The following is a 15,700-nucleotide window of genomic DNA, read 5'->3' on the forward strand; positions in this document are numbered from 1 at the left end:
TTCATTGAAGGTTGCCTCATTTTAATTCACTATACATGTGTTATTTTGGCGTAAATATCTTTGTTTATGTTGTACACAACATTTTTATATTATAAATTTGCTATTTAAACTTTAATTATGAAGTTTGCCAAAACTGTAATTTGCTATTTCGATTTGTAAAGTTTTATATTGCAATGGAATTGTTGTCATTTTGAATTAATTTATTACAATTGATTTCTGTAGTAGTGAAATTGTAACTATTTTGAATTGATTTATTTTAATTAATTTTTGTAAAGTATGTGATACCAACATTATTTACACCGTGCCTTCAAGCACGGGCATGAACTAGTATATATATATTGTTGATGAGTGCTAATTGTTGGATATCTATCACTCCATGTGAGGGTGATCTATTCTCCACGTGTTCCATGTGAAGCCAATGCAGCAAAACAACTAGCCATGTGCAAGGCCAGCCTGCTCTACACCATTCTCAGTGTATAAATAGAGGAAGAGAGAGCAAAGGGAAATGTAAGAGAGAGCAAACAAGAGTGAGTGAGGGATGTGAGGCGGAGAGACTGTCTCTCTCGGTGTGAGCGAGGGAGACAGGTGAGTGGGTGAGTGAGTAGAGTGTGAGCTCCTCCTCTATTGTAATCTTTCTGTAATCTCTCCATTATTATAGTGATAACCGACTACTCTCCCGTGGACGTAGGCATTGCGGCCGAACCACGTTAAATATAGTGTCTCTTGAGTGTGGGTGTGTTTTTCTGCTTGGTATAATTTCTATAAGGTCTTGGGCGGGAATTCGGATTCCCAACAAGTGATATTAAAACCTTTTTGGAATAAAAACAGTGTGTTGTTCGAAACTGTTCAGAAATCAAGTTGCTCAAAATCAGGTTTTGATCATACAAGGAGTAAGGTCTCGACGAGAGGAGTCCAAAAATGTAAAGCAAAGTCCCAGAGAACACCGGACCCGATCTTGCGCGCCCTCTAAAAATGGTGAGTGAGGACCACCCTCAGACACTGTTCACCAAAGCCACAGTGTTCAAATATAATATGTTGGAACCACTTCACACAGGGGTTCCTGTAGCGTAGTGGAAAAGGTGAATGGAGCAACGGCTTGGTCTGGTGTTCGAGCCCCTTGGGAAGGCAAAGGGATTCCGGTTTATTTTTTTAAACCAAAAAAAAAAAATGGAGGCTGATGCAGTGATGACGTCAGCATGACCAGTGGATGACGCGAGGATGGAATATTCTTGGTAGTAACGGAATATTGTCTGACGAATTTTGGAAATTACGGAATGGCCCAGAATTTTTCTAAAATTTCATACTGGCCCCTGACAGTTTGGAAAATTTCAATTTGGTCCCTAAGGTTTTCAGAAATTACAATAGGGTCCCTAAATTTCTAAACATTTTCATTTTGGCCCCTATAGTTTGTGAAATTACAGTTTGGCCCCTGTTGTTTGGGAAATTTGCAATTTTGCCCCAAGTTTTGGAGGCAAAGTGTAATTTTGTTTTTTTTGGTGGAAGGGCAAAGTGTAATTTACCCCAACAAATATAGTGTAAATCCACAAAACAGATAAACTTATACCAAGTATCGTGAAATTCATCCCACCTCCACCTTAAATGAATACTATAGTGTTAAATCATACAAATCAAGTATATACATGTTTTTTAAGCTCTTTATTCTATATTTTTCCTTTCTTGAACCAACCCTTGGTCTATAATTTTTATTTATGTTCCTCATTTTCTTTCGGTTAAATGCCAATATTTTTATATTCTTTATACTATATTTTTTTAAATTGTAGAATACTAGAATAGATAGAACACTTGGTCTTTATAGTGTATACTGTTGAAAATTCAGCCTCAAAAACCTTTGTCACTCTATGAATTTGTCATTAAGAAAAACGGGTGGAATTGAACCTACCTAAGGTATAGTTTGTTTTGATTCAAAATTTTTTTACATTTATATCAATCGAAATATTATGTGAAAGTACTTTTCTTTTTCTTTTTTTCTAATTGTGGTTTTTTTTTTTTTTTTAGAATTATTATTAGAAGATAAATGACCAATGTGGCATGCTCCTTAAAGCTTCTTGTGAATCCCCCATTTACACTAAACCAAAAATTGATACAATTCAACCGTAGCATGTGGTCGGTTCTGGCTCCTCAACCAACAAGACTGAAGAGTTCTGTTAAATTTTTTCTCAAACCCAACCGGGCCGAAGTGTATTGCGCCCCTACAACAGAGTGTGAAGTGCTTTTCATTTCTATGTTGGCCCGATCTTGTTCAATTTATCTCCTTATCATTGTGCAGTATTCGGTTTTTGCTTCAATAATGACAGTTGGAGGAATGTTAGGAGCAATTGTAAGTGGCAAAATAGCAGATCTCATTGGCCGGAGAGGTGTAAGTTTTTTTGCTTAATCTCAATCATATCTCTCTTTGGATATCTTTAGGTCTAGTTTGACATTTTCATTTTAATCTCAATCATATCTCTTTGATTTTTCTCAATTCGTGTTGATTTGGTAATGCAGGCAATGTGGTATGTCACTGTGGGGTGGTTTGCAATACTATTGGCCGAGGTTTTTTCACTATCTTTATCCCAAAATTTAACTATTTAATGCTGCAAATGTACATCCCATTTTCAGACATCCTCTTACACATCAAAAGGACCATTAATATTTCTTTGAACAAAAAGGAATGAATCTTTGTTTGAGTACATCTTGTCCTCCCTTTGTTATTGCTTTTCTCCTTATTAATAAAATTTATTTTGTTATTTTTCATGAAACATTTTTCAATATTCGGTTGAGACCTTAAAATTAATATACTAGAAGTTGTGATAATGGTGGTGGTGGTGTGTGGTGCCATTGGTAAGAGTTTAATTAGGAAAAAGCTTGTTTTCTGTAGTCAATGAAAAATGTTTTCCGTTGACTATCATTTTTGGTCATTACCAAATGTTAGAAAATGTGAAAAATGTTTTGAGTAATACCTATGCAAGACATTTGGTAAAAATGTTGATAAAATATTTGGGGTTCCTAGCATTTTCCAAAAGTTTTTCACCAAAACAAATGGAGTGCAATTGATTTTTTTTTTTTTTTTAAATTTAATTAACTTATAATTTGTTGCACATACATAGAGACCTGATATTGACCTTGCTAAAATTTGAAGATCATTGAAGTGGGACATTGGGGTTCATTACAATGTAATTGATTTTATTCTTGTCTGATACTATATATATTGGATGTTCCTTACTGGGTCAAAACATTGTATGAAATAAATTAAGCGAATTTCACAACCCAAATCAAGTCAAATCATTTTTGCTTTCATTTCTGCTTTTTATTTGCAATTAGGTTGATCTATATATATGTATATATCATATTTTTCGCTTCCATCTACATTTAGTTTTATTTTCCCGGATGACGGTTACAACCGTCTCGTGTGTGCGCATAGCCTTCTTGTATATAGAAAACCACACACAACTCATAAAGACTTTTTGAAGTTTTGTAACACAATTTTGATTTCCAAAAATGAACCATAAAATTGCTAATTGAATGAATCAACATCTCACATCCAGTAAATAATTGCAAATCAGTTTTCAAAACCAACCCTTATCTCATTCAGCAAACCACCAAAAATTTAGATATAAATTGCACGCGCGCAACATGTGCAACCGCTACTAGTATATATATATTAAATGTTTGATGGTTTTTGCAAGGGTGCTTGGTCACTCGACCTTGGAAGATTATCAATGGGATTTGGATTGGGGATTCTTCAATATGCGGTAAGCATGGTGACTATTGTCATATTTGATTTACAGAGAATAACCCATGTAAAGCATGATGCGACTTGCATTTCCAAACAGGCAGTTGTGTATATTGCAGAAATTACTCTCAAGAATAGTTGGGGGGGATTTATGGCAGCTAACTCGGTTAACAAAAATACTAACCTGTTTGGTAACATTTATGTTTGCAGTTTTTTTTGTTTATGTTTATAAAAGTTGTGAAAACTATAAACAAAAACTTGTTTGTTGTTTATTTTTGTTTTAAAAAATTGTAATTGGTTACACTCGGTTTAGAAATCAAATATTCACTCCTTGCTTCTCCTACTCCCTTCGGTCACCACCCAGTGCTCATCACCACCTCCGGTCGTCATATCCAGCCACCATCATTGATGACTTCCTCCGGCCACTGTCATCTGTGACCCCTTCAAGCCTTCACTTCCTGCGGCGGGCAACCACCTCCCACTGGAAACCATCTCGGTCTGTCAACAACCCCTTTTGGCCACCACCTCTGACCACCCCCTCATTTATTTTCAAAATAATGTGTGCACCAAACATGTTTTTTGTTTTTGTTTTTACCTAAATCAAACATAATCCTTTTTAATGCATTCTGTAAACAAAAAGCAATTAACTGTGAACATTACCAAATGGTTAATTGTTCTGGTTGGTAATTTTGTTAGTTTTCAGTTTTATGTATACATGTTTTTGTTTTTTCCCCCCAAAAAAAAATGTTTGGATCACAATGCTTTGAGGGGAAGAAAACAATAGAAGAAAAAAGTCAAATGTTTAAATTATTGATACACCAAACAGTTGAGGTAGGATGAGGGAAAGATGGAGAGGGAAGCTAGTGTATAAAACAAGTTAACACAACTTTCTTTGTTGTCAAAATTTCAAAATTTTGGTAGCTGGTCTCACTTTTTTTGCAACAAAAACTGTTTATTAAACATGTTTTCGTTTCTTGTTCCTAGAATATTTGAAAACAAAAACAAAAATGTTACCAAATGGGCCAAAACATTTTTAGGTCTATATATATGTTGTTGATTCTACAGATGATGATATGTGGCGGTATATCATTCATGTTCTTCATTGGAAATATCTTTACCTGGCGCACCTTGGCTATTTTTGGTAACTTTGTGTGCTTTTGTACTGTTCAATTCCGTTTGAAAGCAGTTCAATCTTAGTGATTTATATTTTGTTACATCTGCAGGAATGATTCCATGTTTGGTACAATTCTTAGGCCTATTCTTCATACCAGAGTCTCCAAGATGGTTGGTGAGTTTGATTTAACTTCCTTTTCTTTTCTTTTATTTTTTATTTTTTATAGATAGTTATACTAGGAAAATGCTACATATTTCTTATTGCAACCGGAGCCCATGTGCATTTATTTATGCGATTCCCATTGCTTTGTGTCTAGAGTGAGAAAATGTGGTAAAGAAATGAGATTACATATATTATTACTCTTATATTTTAGGTCATCTTCCCACAGTTTTTCTTTCCACCACACCACCCTTCCCTTATCCTCCCAACCACCACCAACACCACTAGCACATTAGTTTCAAGGTCACAACCAATCACAGGAAAACATTTTTTTTTATAGAAAATGTTTTTAACCAAAACAGAGGCAGTTCACTTGAGTTATTGTGCACACACACCTATGCATATAGGGGGGGGGAGAGAGAGAGAGAGAGAGAGAGAGAGAGAGAGAGAGAGAGATCTAAGAATTCTCATTGGTATATGCAATTGTCTACGGGCAAAAATTATAGCGATCCCGGGTTTACTCCTGTTGTGCAGTGATCCGGGCATGTGCCCGTGGATGTTGGTAGTTGATCATTATCTTGTTTGCATCATTTCTTACTTTGTATTTGAGTTGTGGGATGTGTTGGGCAGGTCTGTTATAGGTTGGTTGAGTTTAGAAACCAAAACTAGTTGTCCAGATTTTGGCCTGTCCGCTCGAGCGGGTATTATTGCGCTCGAGCGGGGATTACACACTTCCAGTATTTCATGTCTCTGCAAAACTTCTGCAGATGTGATTTTTGTGCTCGAGCGGGTTTGTTTACGCTCGAGCGGTGGCGCTCGAGCGGGTCGGTGGCCGCTCGAGCGGGTAGTACTTCCAGAGTATAAGTTCTGGGAGGGGGAAATCCACGCTCGAGCGGACTGGTTTTCGCGCTCGAGCGAGAGTGCTTTATTCTTGTGTCTTGGCGCTCGAGCGGGCCTTATTGCGCTTGAGCGTGTCCAGATTTTTGTTCTTGGCGCTCGAGCGTCGTGTTCTACGCTCGAGCGGGTCATGCGTATATGAGTTATCCGCTGGGTGATTTCAAATCACTTTTTGCTTTTCTTTCTCTCTCCTACTTTTTCTAAAAGCCATTTTGAGAGCTCCTCTCTCTAAAATCTTGCCTTCTCTCTAGATTTTGATCTAGCTAGGGTGAGTTCCTCACCTTCGGCCTTTGTAAAAGTCGTGTTGATCGTCGAGGGCGTCATTTTCATCCGAGAATCTTGGTCTTTGGAGCATTTTGATTTTGGTCTTCATCTCCTTTGGAGCTCAAACTTTGAGGTAGGGATATCCTACTCGTCTCTATGGATTTTGTCCTTAAATTTTAGTATTTTGAGATGTTGGGGTTGGTTTGGTAATTTTGTAAGAGTTTGGGGCTTTTGTGTTATTTTTACAAAAGTTGGGGTTTTATTTATAATAAACCTAGATGTATGTTTGGCATAGAGAGATGGAAATTAATGTTGAATCATTGATGAAAATGGGACCTAAGGGTTGAAATGTTAATCATGGAAAGTGACCTAATTACATTGTTTGATTAATTGGGATAATTAATTGTGAGAAATGAGGAAATGAAATGGAATTGTTGAGATTGGAAATGTATGGGGAAAAAGGGTGTAGTTGAATTATTTATCACTCACCGAATTGAAATGTTGATTTTATATCCATTTGTTGCATTTATTTTCTGTATAGAAATAACTGCTTTGGGCTATCGGTAGAGGATAGTCGTGATTGTTGTAGCCAATGCATGATGATTAGGCAAACTGGAACTAATCACTGGAATGTGTCATTGAGATTGACGATTGAAAGAATACATTAAATTTATGTATTGTGTGATGATGTGTATAATTGTTGTTTATATGCATTGTGTTGTGTTGGAGGAGATAGGGGATGTACTCCACGGTTTAGGGGAAGATAGGGGATGGACCTCTAAACCGGATGTGTTGGGAGGAGATAGGGGATGGACTCCATAGATAGAACTCATATGCTTATCTAGTGATGTATTGACAGAGCTCATATGCTTGTCATTGGAAGTGTGATAGTGCTCATATGCATATCTGTGGAAGTGATGATATAGCTTGTATGCTTATCTGTTGTTGTGTGATATAACTAGTATGCTTATCTAATGTGAAATGGGAAGTGTTTGATATGAGTTACTGTCTCATATGAGTTGTTGGCCAGGTTCTGAGCCATGGTTATAAAAATGAGAATTGAAAGGAACTGGAAAATGAATTGTAAATGAAACTGTAAGGTGTGATAAGAGAAAGTATCACTGTTGACCATCTATCAACTGCTAATCTTTTAGTCATTGTTCATATTTGGTTTAGTGTATTTCTACTGGGCTGTGGCTCACCCTATATGGGAATATCATTTTCAGGTACAGGTAGCATGCCACCTCCAAGGACGTAGCTTGGGAGGCTAGAGGCGGACACACTTTTGTTGTCTTATTTTTGATGTATTACATGTAAATTCAAGCCAAGGGCTTAATGTGTAAACGAGTTAGTATTCTTTTGTTGTAACCAAGTGTTAACTTGGAAAGCTGTAAGCTTTTAGGGCATTTGCTTTTGTCGTTAACATGTAATACTTTTGTAATGAAACTCTGTTAAATGGAAGAATGTGGAACTTTTACATATAAATGCATGTCTTTATTGATGGGTTTAATGTTGTTATTTTGAGGGCGTTACAAAAATTGGTCGAGAAAAGGAGTTAGAAGACACTATACGTCGTCTCAGAGGAAAGAATGTTGACATTTATGCAGAAGTAGCTATGATCAAAGTAATGTCCTACTTCCAATGTTAATGAAATATTGGATATATTGCAACTAATAATGAAGAGCTTTTACTTGTTTCACAGGAATATACAAAAACCTTTCAACAACTCTCCACAGCCAACATTTTGACCTTGTTCGAGCGGAGATATGCTCATCCACTTATTGTAAGGCATATATAGAAACTAGGGCAAATTACACTTGTAGTCCCTATAGTTTTACATCTTGTGTTAGTTTGGTTGTCGTAGTTCTTATTGCATGAATTTTACCCTGGAAATTTTCAGATTGTGATAGTTTAGTCCAATTGATTATGCTTCTTAATAAATTGGATTGAAATCAATGGCCAATAGTCTATTCACTCTCCTCAAAGTGAATGAAGAGTGGGGAGCTCTATATCCACACATCACTTTTTCTCAATGCACATCAATTTTTCTATTCAAATATTAACTGCCGAACAAAAACCAAAGGTTTGGATATAGTTACCAAACGAAATCCCATGGTTCAACTATGACTTTGGTTCGATAGTTGATATCTGATCGAAAAAAAAAAGAAACAAAAGAACAGTGGTGTCCGTTGAGAAAAAGTGGTCTGTGGAAATAAAATCACCCATGAGGGGTTGATGTTCAATTCCCGTTTGGATGAACTACTTTTCCTTTCATTTCTGTCCAATGTCCTCATGAATGTTATCAATTGGTCTAAATGGTCTAATTGACACTATATAAAAGTTTAAAAGACAAAATTGACACAATTGGAGCTACACGGACCAAATAAACATGAGAAACAAATTACTGGGACCACATACATAATTTACCCTAGAAACTAACCTGAAGTTCAACATTATGCTACCTTTCCAAGCCTTTTCTGATGTGCAATGAACATGTAAAATTGCTTTAGATTGGTGTTGGGTTAATGTTATTGCAACAATTTGGAGGGGCCAACGGGATTTTGTATATGGGTTGCTGAGTGGTATCAGAGCAAGGTTAACAATCTAGTCATTCTGCTTCACCGGCGGGCGGCAGTCTCGCCTTGGCCGCCCGCCGGACCTCTACACCTACCTTCACTCAGCAGCCGCAGAAGCCCCACATCTGCCACCGTAAAACACCCTCATCAGTTTAATCATCAACCTCATCTGGCTCCTCAATCAGCAAGTCGTGCTCCTCCTCCGCAGAAGCACCGTGCCGCTGCTACCAACACACACCATTACTTTGCGGGAGGAGGGTCTCTTCTCTCTCTCATGGCGATGAACACCACCGAAGCCTTGTGGAGCTGCTCCAAAGTAGATGCAGCTTCTTCCCCAGCCGACTCAGCTTCCATCCGAAGGGACTGAATATCTTCGCCTCCGCCATCCGATCCAAACCCTTCCCCGTCGATCACAAGCACGGGATCTACCTCGTCCTTCCTTCAAAGTCCCTCTCGGCACCTCTTCTTCCTCTCGGCATGCATCTCTCTCTCTACGCAGAAAGAGAGACACAGCAGCAGCTCGAGGAGACACACACACACGGCACACACCGAACCCATCTCATGACCAACGGACTGACTCTCTCTCTAGTTGGCAACAACACAGCCACAACAACCTAGGCTCTCTCTCGGGTGGGAGGGGGAGAGCATTTCTTTGAAGCAAAATACATACACTCATGCACTGATCTCTTCCCTCTCACTACACACGGCAGCACACACACATAGAGACACCACACATGCAAACCCATCTATCTCTCTCTCTCGGCTTAGGGAGAGAAAGGTGAGAGAAAGGGGGAAGAGAGACCCAACACACACCCAGATACATGCATACACACATACACGGGTTATCTTTCTCTCTCTCTCTCTCTAGTTGCTTAATTGGGATGTAGTGGTGTGGTGCTTCTTTTTCTTTTATTATTAAACACTTAGTTGGTGAGCCCCTTTCACACCCATGTTTCCCACTACCCACATACCCACCGCATTTTTTTTTTGTTTTTCTTTTCTTATCTCTCTTTTTGAACTTTACAACACAGCACCAGCACATTAGTTTTTCATAATCAACACACCCACAAATACATTTTGATTACCCTTCCAAACCAAACACTCTCCATTTTTTCAAAAAAAAAAAAAACAAAAAAAAAACAAACAAACGCAGAAGACGAACTGCACACCAAACTCATTTTATTCATGTCGGGGCTCACCCCGATCACCATTTTACACCAAAAAAAAAAAAAAAAAAAAACAACCCACACACAACAACCTCATCCACAGTGGGATTTTCCCTTCTCTATTCTGCAGCCGGTCTCTTCTTCTTGCCTCCGTCTTGGACGGCCCTTGACGGTGTTGCCTCCGTGTTTCCTAGACCACCAAGCACGTTGCCTCCTCCCTGCTCCTCCACTACAGCATATGGTGGACCTCCAAATCGGAACATCACGGTGGCCTTCCGTTTCAGCTCCTTGTTTTCCGCCTTTAGCACACTTATCTCTGCTCGCGCATCCTTATACATGCGCTGGAGCAGAGCCAGTTGAGCGTTTAACTGCTGCATCTCATTTGTTCTACTCTGCAGCCGGTGCGACAAGTTTGTGACCGCCGTCATGCTCTCCACACATGACTTCAAAGTATACTGATTAGCCTCCACATCCGTTTGCACTGCCATTTTTTGCTCCACCGACTGCATCGGAAAGTTCAACGGAGCAAACCCAGTGGTGTTTGGTTGAGGTTCACGGGACACCACACCAGTTATCTCTCTTGTGGACTCGTTGAGGTCGGGAAAGAGAGTAAGCAGAGGGCGGGACGAAGAGGCCATTTTCTGGGCAACAGAGTGTTACAGAATATTACAGAGTTTCTCTCTCAGAACACGAATCTCTCAGAACACGAAGAGTTTTTCAGATGTTTCTCTCAGTTTTTTTTGTCTCAGTCTCTGCCTCAGCCTCTGCCTTCGTCTTGGTTATATAGCCAAGGCAGACACGCGCATCGCGCGCCACTTGACGCCAGATGACAAAACGGGCGCGCAAGCCAAGGCGCTCACGTGCCTCGCCATCATGTCCGGCACACCTTTTTATGGATTGGGCACGCCTTTTGATGGCACGCCTTTTGAAAGATTGGGCACACCTTTTGAGGACGCGACTTTTGAGGGCTCGATATCTACATCCATGTATATCTTTTGGGCAGCCTATATACACACTCATACAGTGTCTTCTACACCGGTCAGCTTTATCACTCCCTTTTCAACCTCAAATAGGTTTTTATCTTCACACCTATTTGAGTTTGAGGGGGGGTTATACATAGTACCATGTATAAGTCGCTCATAGCGCACTGTGCATCACCACAACCTCTGCTACACCGGTCCGACATGACCCCGTAAACTGTCTTCTACAACGGTCCGACATGACCCCGTAAACTGTCCTGCTACAACGGTCCGACATGACCCCATAAACTGTCTTCTACAACGGTCTGACACGACCACACAGTGTCTGCTACAACGGTCCGACATGACCCCGTAAACTGTCTGCTACAACGGTCCGACATGACCCCATAAACTGTCTTCTACATCGGTCCGACATGACCCCATAAACTGTCTTCTACATCGGTCTGACACGACCACACAGTGTCTGCTACAACGGTCCGACATGACCCCGTAAACTGTCTGCTACAACGGTCCGACACGACCATACCGTGTCTTCTACAACGGTCTGACACGACCATACAGTGTCTCCTATCCCATTTTTAATTGTCAGCTTATTTTTCTGTTTTGTTACTCTCTCCAAACTCAAGTTGGCTAGTACCTATCCTCCTTGAGTTTGAGGGGGGCTGTTAATGTAAAATGTAAATTGTAAAATGTAAACATACCATCCACTCCACCTACCACCTCCACTACCACCCACTCCACCTACCACCTCCACTTCACTCCACCTACCACCTACACCTACTACCACATTTTCTTCTATATATAGGAATTGTAAATATAGCAACAAATCAATCAATAATAATACATCAATTTATTTTACATTATGCCAGTACAATTTTTGAAGCAGCTGGTAGGTAAAGGTTAATGTTCCTTGGTAGTGTAATTGTTTGGAAATCTAGAGTTCGAGGAAGTTAATGAATTATTGTAATTGCTCATTACAGGTTGTTCAGCTAGTGTTGGGACGACAGCAATGGCAATCATTCAGGTTCTCAAATCCTATGTGTGCAGTTTTGATACAAACTAAGAAACCTATTATAGAATTGGAGATACATATGAATGAATAAGATTTTACAGAGTTTATTAGTGGGACCACTTTTAAAAAATCTTAATTCTTTCCTATGCATTTTGTGTCCAGTTTTTGTATTTACAGACTTATTTGTGATATAGGATTTCATTCAATGCACTTTTAAGTAATGACGAGTATGTTTTTTGCAGATTCCCTTTACTACTCTCTGTGTATTCTTGATGGATAAATCTGGGAGACGTCCACTTTTGATGGTCAGTCTGGGAAATTTTATTATAACACTTTTGTTTGTTTTGGTAGAAAATGTTTTTTTTAAAAATATTTTTGTAGATTTTTATGTTTAATTGCGACCTTGAAACTAATGTACTAGTGGTGGTGTTGGTGTGATGGTGGCGATAGTGTGGTGGTGGCATTGGTAAGACATTAGTCGGGAAATATTTTCTAAAATGTTCTCCACCTTTCAAAGTAGGAGACATTTTCTGTCCAAATGAGTTGGTTTTCTGTCATACTTAGTGCCAAAAAAAGAAAAAAATGTTTTTCAAAAACGTTTTCTGCCAAAGAAAACAGAGCATTGACTTTTGGTTTTATGGATTGATGATCCTATATTGTGAGTGTTTGCAGGTTTGTGCAGCAGGAACATGCTTGGGAAACATTCTTGTTGGCTTGGCATTCCTCTTGAAGGTTTCCTGAAAAATAAATTCTCAACCCATGTGATTCATATTATTCCATTCATTTTAAAAATTACCATCGAATTCTTGAAATACTACTTTTCATGAATAGGATCTTCATCACTCAATGGAGCTCAGTGCTGCACTTGTGCTAAGTGGCATTCTGGTAATGTGATGTAATTAACTTGTCTGATGCTTCTGTTTTCCATTTTCTGTTTTTGTTTTCAATTTTTTTTAGAAACTGAAAACGAAAGCTTGTTTGGTATGTTGTGTTCATTTTCATAAAAGTGGAATTGATTCCAAAGTGGTCAAAATTTTTTGTAAACAAAAAAAGGTGTTTTCATTTGATTTCGAAACTAATTTTCACTCTATTCTCCCTCCCCCACTAGCTCCGGCCACTGACTGGCCGACCTTTGACGTGCTCCATCGACTTGCCAAAAAACTTTTTTCTTATTTTTTTTGTAAATAGAAAACAGAAAACTAACAATGTTATGAAATGATGTCTGTTCATTCGTGGCTGTGTGCTACTGCCCTGAAGACCGTTGGCGATTGTCACTAGGATAGCAATTCACATAAATTCTTTTGTTTAAATTGAACAAAATCAAAATATTAATTAGAATGGCCAAGGTCTTCATATATATATATATATATATATTATATTATATTGTGTTTAACATAATATTTTGAAGGAAAAAAAAGGGTTCTATATTTGTTGATTATTTGATTCTATGGTCAGGTATATTCTGTCTCTTATTCACTTGGCGTGAATGGTACACCATGGGTTCTAATGGCAGAGGTAACTAAACTATGCAAATTTTTTTATTTGAATCTTCTCCATTATTTTATGAGAATTGTAGCCAACTTCTAGAAGTGGAAAACTCAACCCTAAACTGTGAACCCGCTCAATTTCACCTGCTTGCAACCCATAAAGTCGTTCAAATCCATAAATGGATTGCATCTTGCGTACCCATTTACAATTAGGTTTAAATAGGTTGACTTGGGTATCCATTGAGTTTGGATGAAAAATAAGCAACAAAGCAAGGAACCCACCACTGCCGCTCCACCATCCCACCCCAAGCCGCACCACCACCGCCACCACCAAATCCACCTCCTCCACCACCACCACCACACCAACCCCACAACCACCACCACCACCACCACCACCACCTCACCTCCACCAGTTCACAAAGTAAAATGTGTTGGTAAGATTGATTTGTCCAATCCGTGCCTAATTCAACCCAACTTGCTAAAACCCGTTTATTAAATGAGCGGGTTTATGTTGTTTAATTGCATAACTCATTTTGACCCACTCAAATCTAGATTTCTAACATAAGTAGAAATTTTTTAGCATAGATTGAATGATTTGGCTCTTATCTCAGATATTTCCGATAAATGTAAGGGGCTCAGCTGGAAGCCTTGTGACTTTTGCGAATTGGTTCGGCTCTTGGATTCTTACCTACAGTTTTAACTTCTTATTTGAATGGAGCTCAACAGGTGACATGCCTCTCTCTTTTGTGTGTTTGTGCGTGGTTTCTTGACTTGAATCTTTAATAGCTAATTAGGCGTTCACTACTTCAGGTATATTTTTCATATTTGCGACTATCTATGGCTTACTTGTTCTATTCGTGGCAAAGTTAGTACCTGAGACGAAGGGTCGATCTCTAGAAGAAATCCAAGCATCGATGACCCATGTTTTGCAATGACCTTTCGATGATTTTTTATGATAATAGTTTGGTATTCAAGATCACAATATAGTCCAGAAATCCTTTACAATGGAGTTGTATTTTCATCAAATAAGAGAATTGTTGAGTCAATTGTCTCTGGTTATGAAAATAATATTTTTACCTATTATTTTAACCAAGTTTTTGATTTTTCCCCATCTAAAATTTCCTTTTGAAATTTTTATTTTGCAGAAAAATCTCATTATGTAATCTCTGTCCATTTCAACTACTCTCTTATTTTAAAACGTATTAAGAAACAATAATTTGTTATGCTTTTACAATAATTTGTTATGAATTTAAAGGGTGAGGTTGTGTATTGAATTTCTAGGGAGAAAACACAAGTCATTAATTTTCACCAGTTTATCACTTTTAATTGATTTGAGAGATTTTTGTTTTTAATTTTCAAAATACACTTGTTAGCATTTGCTTATTTTTATTTAATATTCATCAGTTTATTTTTGTTTTTTATTTTTATTTTTAAATACTTTATAAAATATTTTACTTATTTTTAGATGTCTTCAAAAAAATTAAAAAATGTCGATCAAAACATGATTTTTTTTAAAAAAATATTGAAAGTGACAAAATATGAAAAATAAAAAATTTAAAAATTTGATTTGAAAATTCAAAATCAAGCATGATGAGAGTGTGAACCAAAAACTGGGAGTCTTAAATACATCGTGATGTTTTAAAAAGCTGATAAAAAATTGATTTTTTAATTTTTTGGTAGCTTTTTTGATTAAAAAAATTAATTTTTTAGTAATTTTTTTGTGATTTTTTGTGTAAAAAATTAAAAAACCAAAAAGTGACTTTTTTAACATGTTTTCAAATTGTCCATTAACGTTTATATATACTCCCTCTGTCCCAAAATATTAGTCCCTTATTCCATTTTTCATTGTCCCAAAATATTAGTCCCTCTTCAAAAACAAGTACAAAAATAATGTAAATTTCTATTTTGCCCTTCTTTTAAATTAATAAACAATATAAAAAGTACAATTATGACATTGATATTCTCAAAAAATGTACTATCAAAAGGGTAATTTTGGAAAATCAACTTTTTTCAAATGTAATAATTGTACTACCAAAAAAAGTTGGATTCCCCAAAAGGGACCATTATTTTGGGACGGAGGGAGTATATATATATATTTTTTGGCACACGAGGAAATAGGGTGGGACCCATCAACTTTTGTATTTGAACCAACCAACATGCCGTTCAAACGTACATCATCATAAACGTATCCATTTCATGATAACGATGCTCGGTTGTTAACACATTTACTAAAGACACTCATTTTGATAAGTTCATTCATCACTTATGACTTATTTGGGGAGTAATTATTTTAAGGGCAAATTACATATACA

At 37.6% G+C, this 15,700-nt stretch overlaps 1 protein-coding gene across 9 annotated transcripts in view; it reads left to right on the forward strand.

Moving 5' to 3' along the window:
* The window catches only part of LOC145790917 (sugar transporter ERD6-like 5), a 65,641-nt gene extending 51,149 nt beyond the window's left edge, over positions 1-14,492 (forward strand). For 6 of the 9 annotated variants that reach the window (XM_082870088.1, XM_082870090.1, XM_082870086.1 and 3 more), the window contains 12 exons: positions 3,687-3,899; positions 4,799-4,874; positions 4,957-5,022; positions 7,700-7,791; positions 7,870-7,950; positions 11,870-11,913; positions 12,144-12,206; positions 12,574-12,633; positions 12,733-12,786; positions 13,357-13,416; positions 14,000-14,114; positions 14,199-14,492. In XM_082870088.1, the coding sequence (XP_082726214.1) occupies positions 3,687-3,899; positions 4,799-4,874; positions 4,957-5,022; positions 7,700-7,791; positions 7,870-7,950; positions 11,870-11,913; positions 12,144-12,174 (603 nt within the window). In that variant the 3' untranslated portion in view covers positions 12,175-12,206; positions 12,574-12,633; positions 12,733-12,786; ... (1 more) ...; positions 14,000-14,114; positions 14,199-14,492. Of the gene's footprint in view, positions 1-1,787; positions 2,378-2,505; positions 2,554-3,686; positions 4,875-4,956; positions 5,023-7,699; positions 7,792-7,869; positions 8,013-8,677; positions 8,735-11,869; positions 11,914-12,143; positions 12,207-12,573; positions 12,634-12,732; positions 12,787-13,356; positions 13,417-13,999; positions 14,115-14,198 lie in introns of those variants that run through there. The other 3 variants (XM_082870091.1, XM_082870092.1, XM_082870089.1) reach the window with 3 other exon arrangements.
* Positions 14,493-15,700: the final 1,208 nt, after the last annotated feature.

Source organism: Camellia sinensis, chromosome 5, assembly GCF_055761805.1.
Source record: "Camellia sinensis isolate YWXY chromosome 5, ASM5576180v1, whole genome shotgun sequence".
Classification (NCBI taxonomy): domain Eukaryota; kingdom Viridiplantae; phylum Streptophyta; class Magnoliopsida; order Ericales; family Theaceae; genus Camellia; species Camellia sinensis.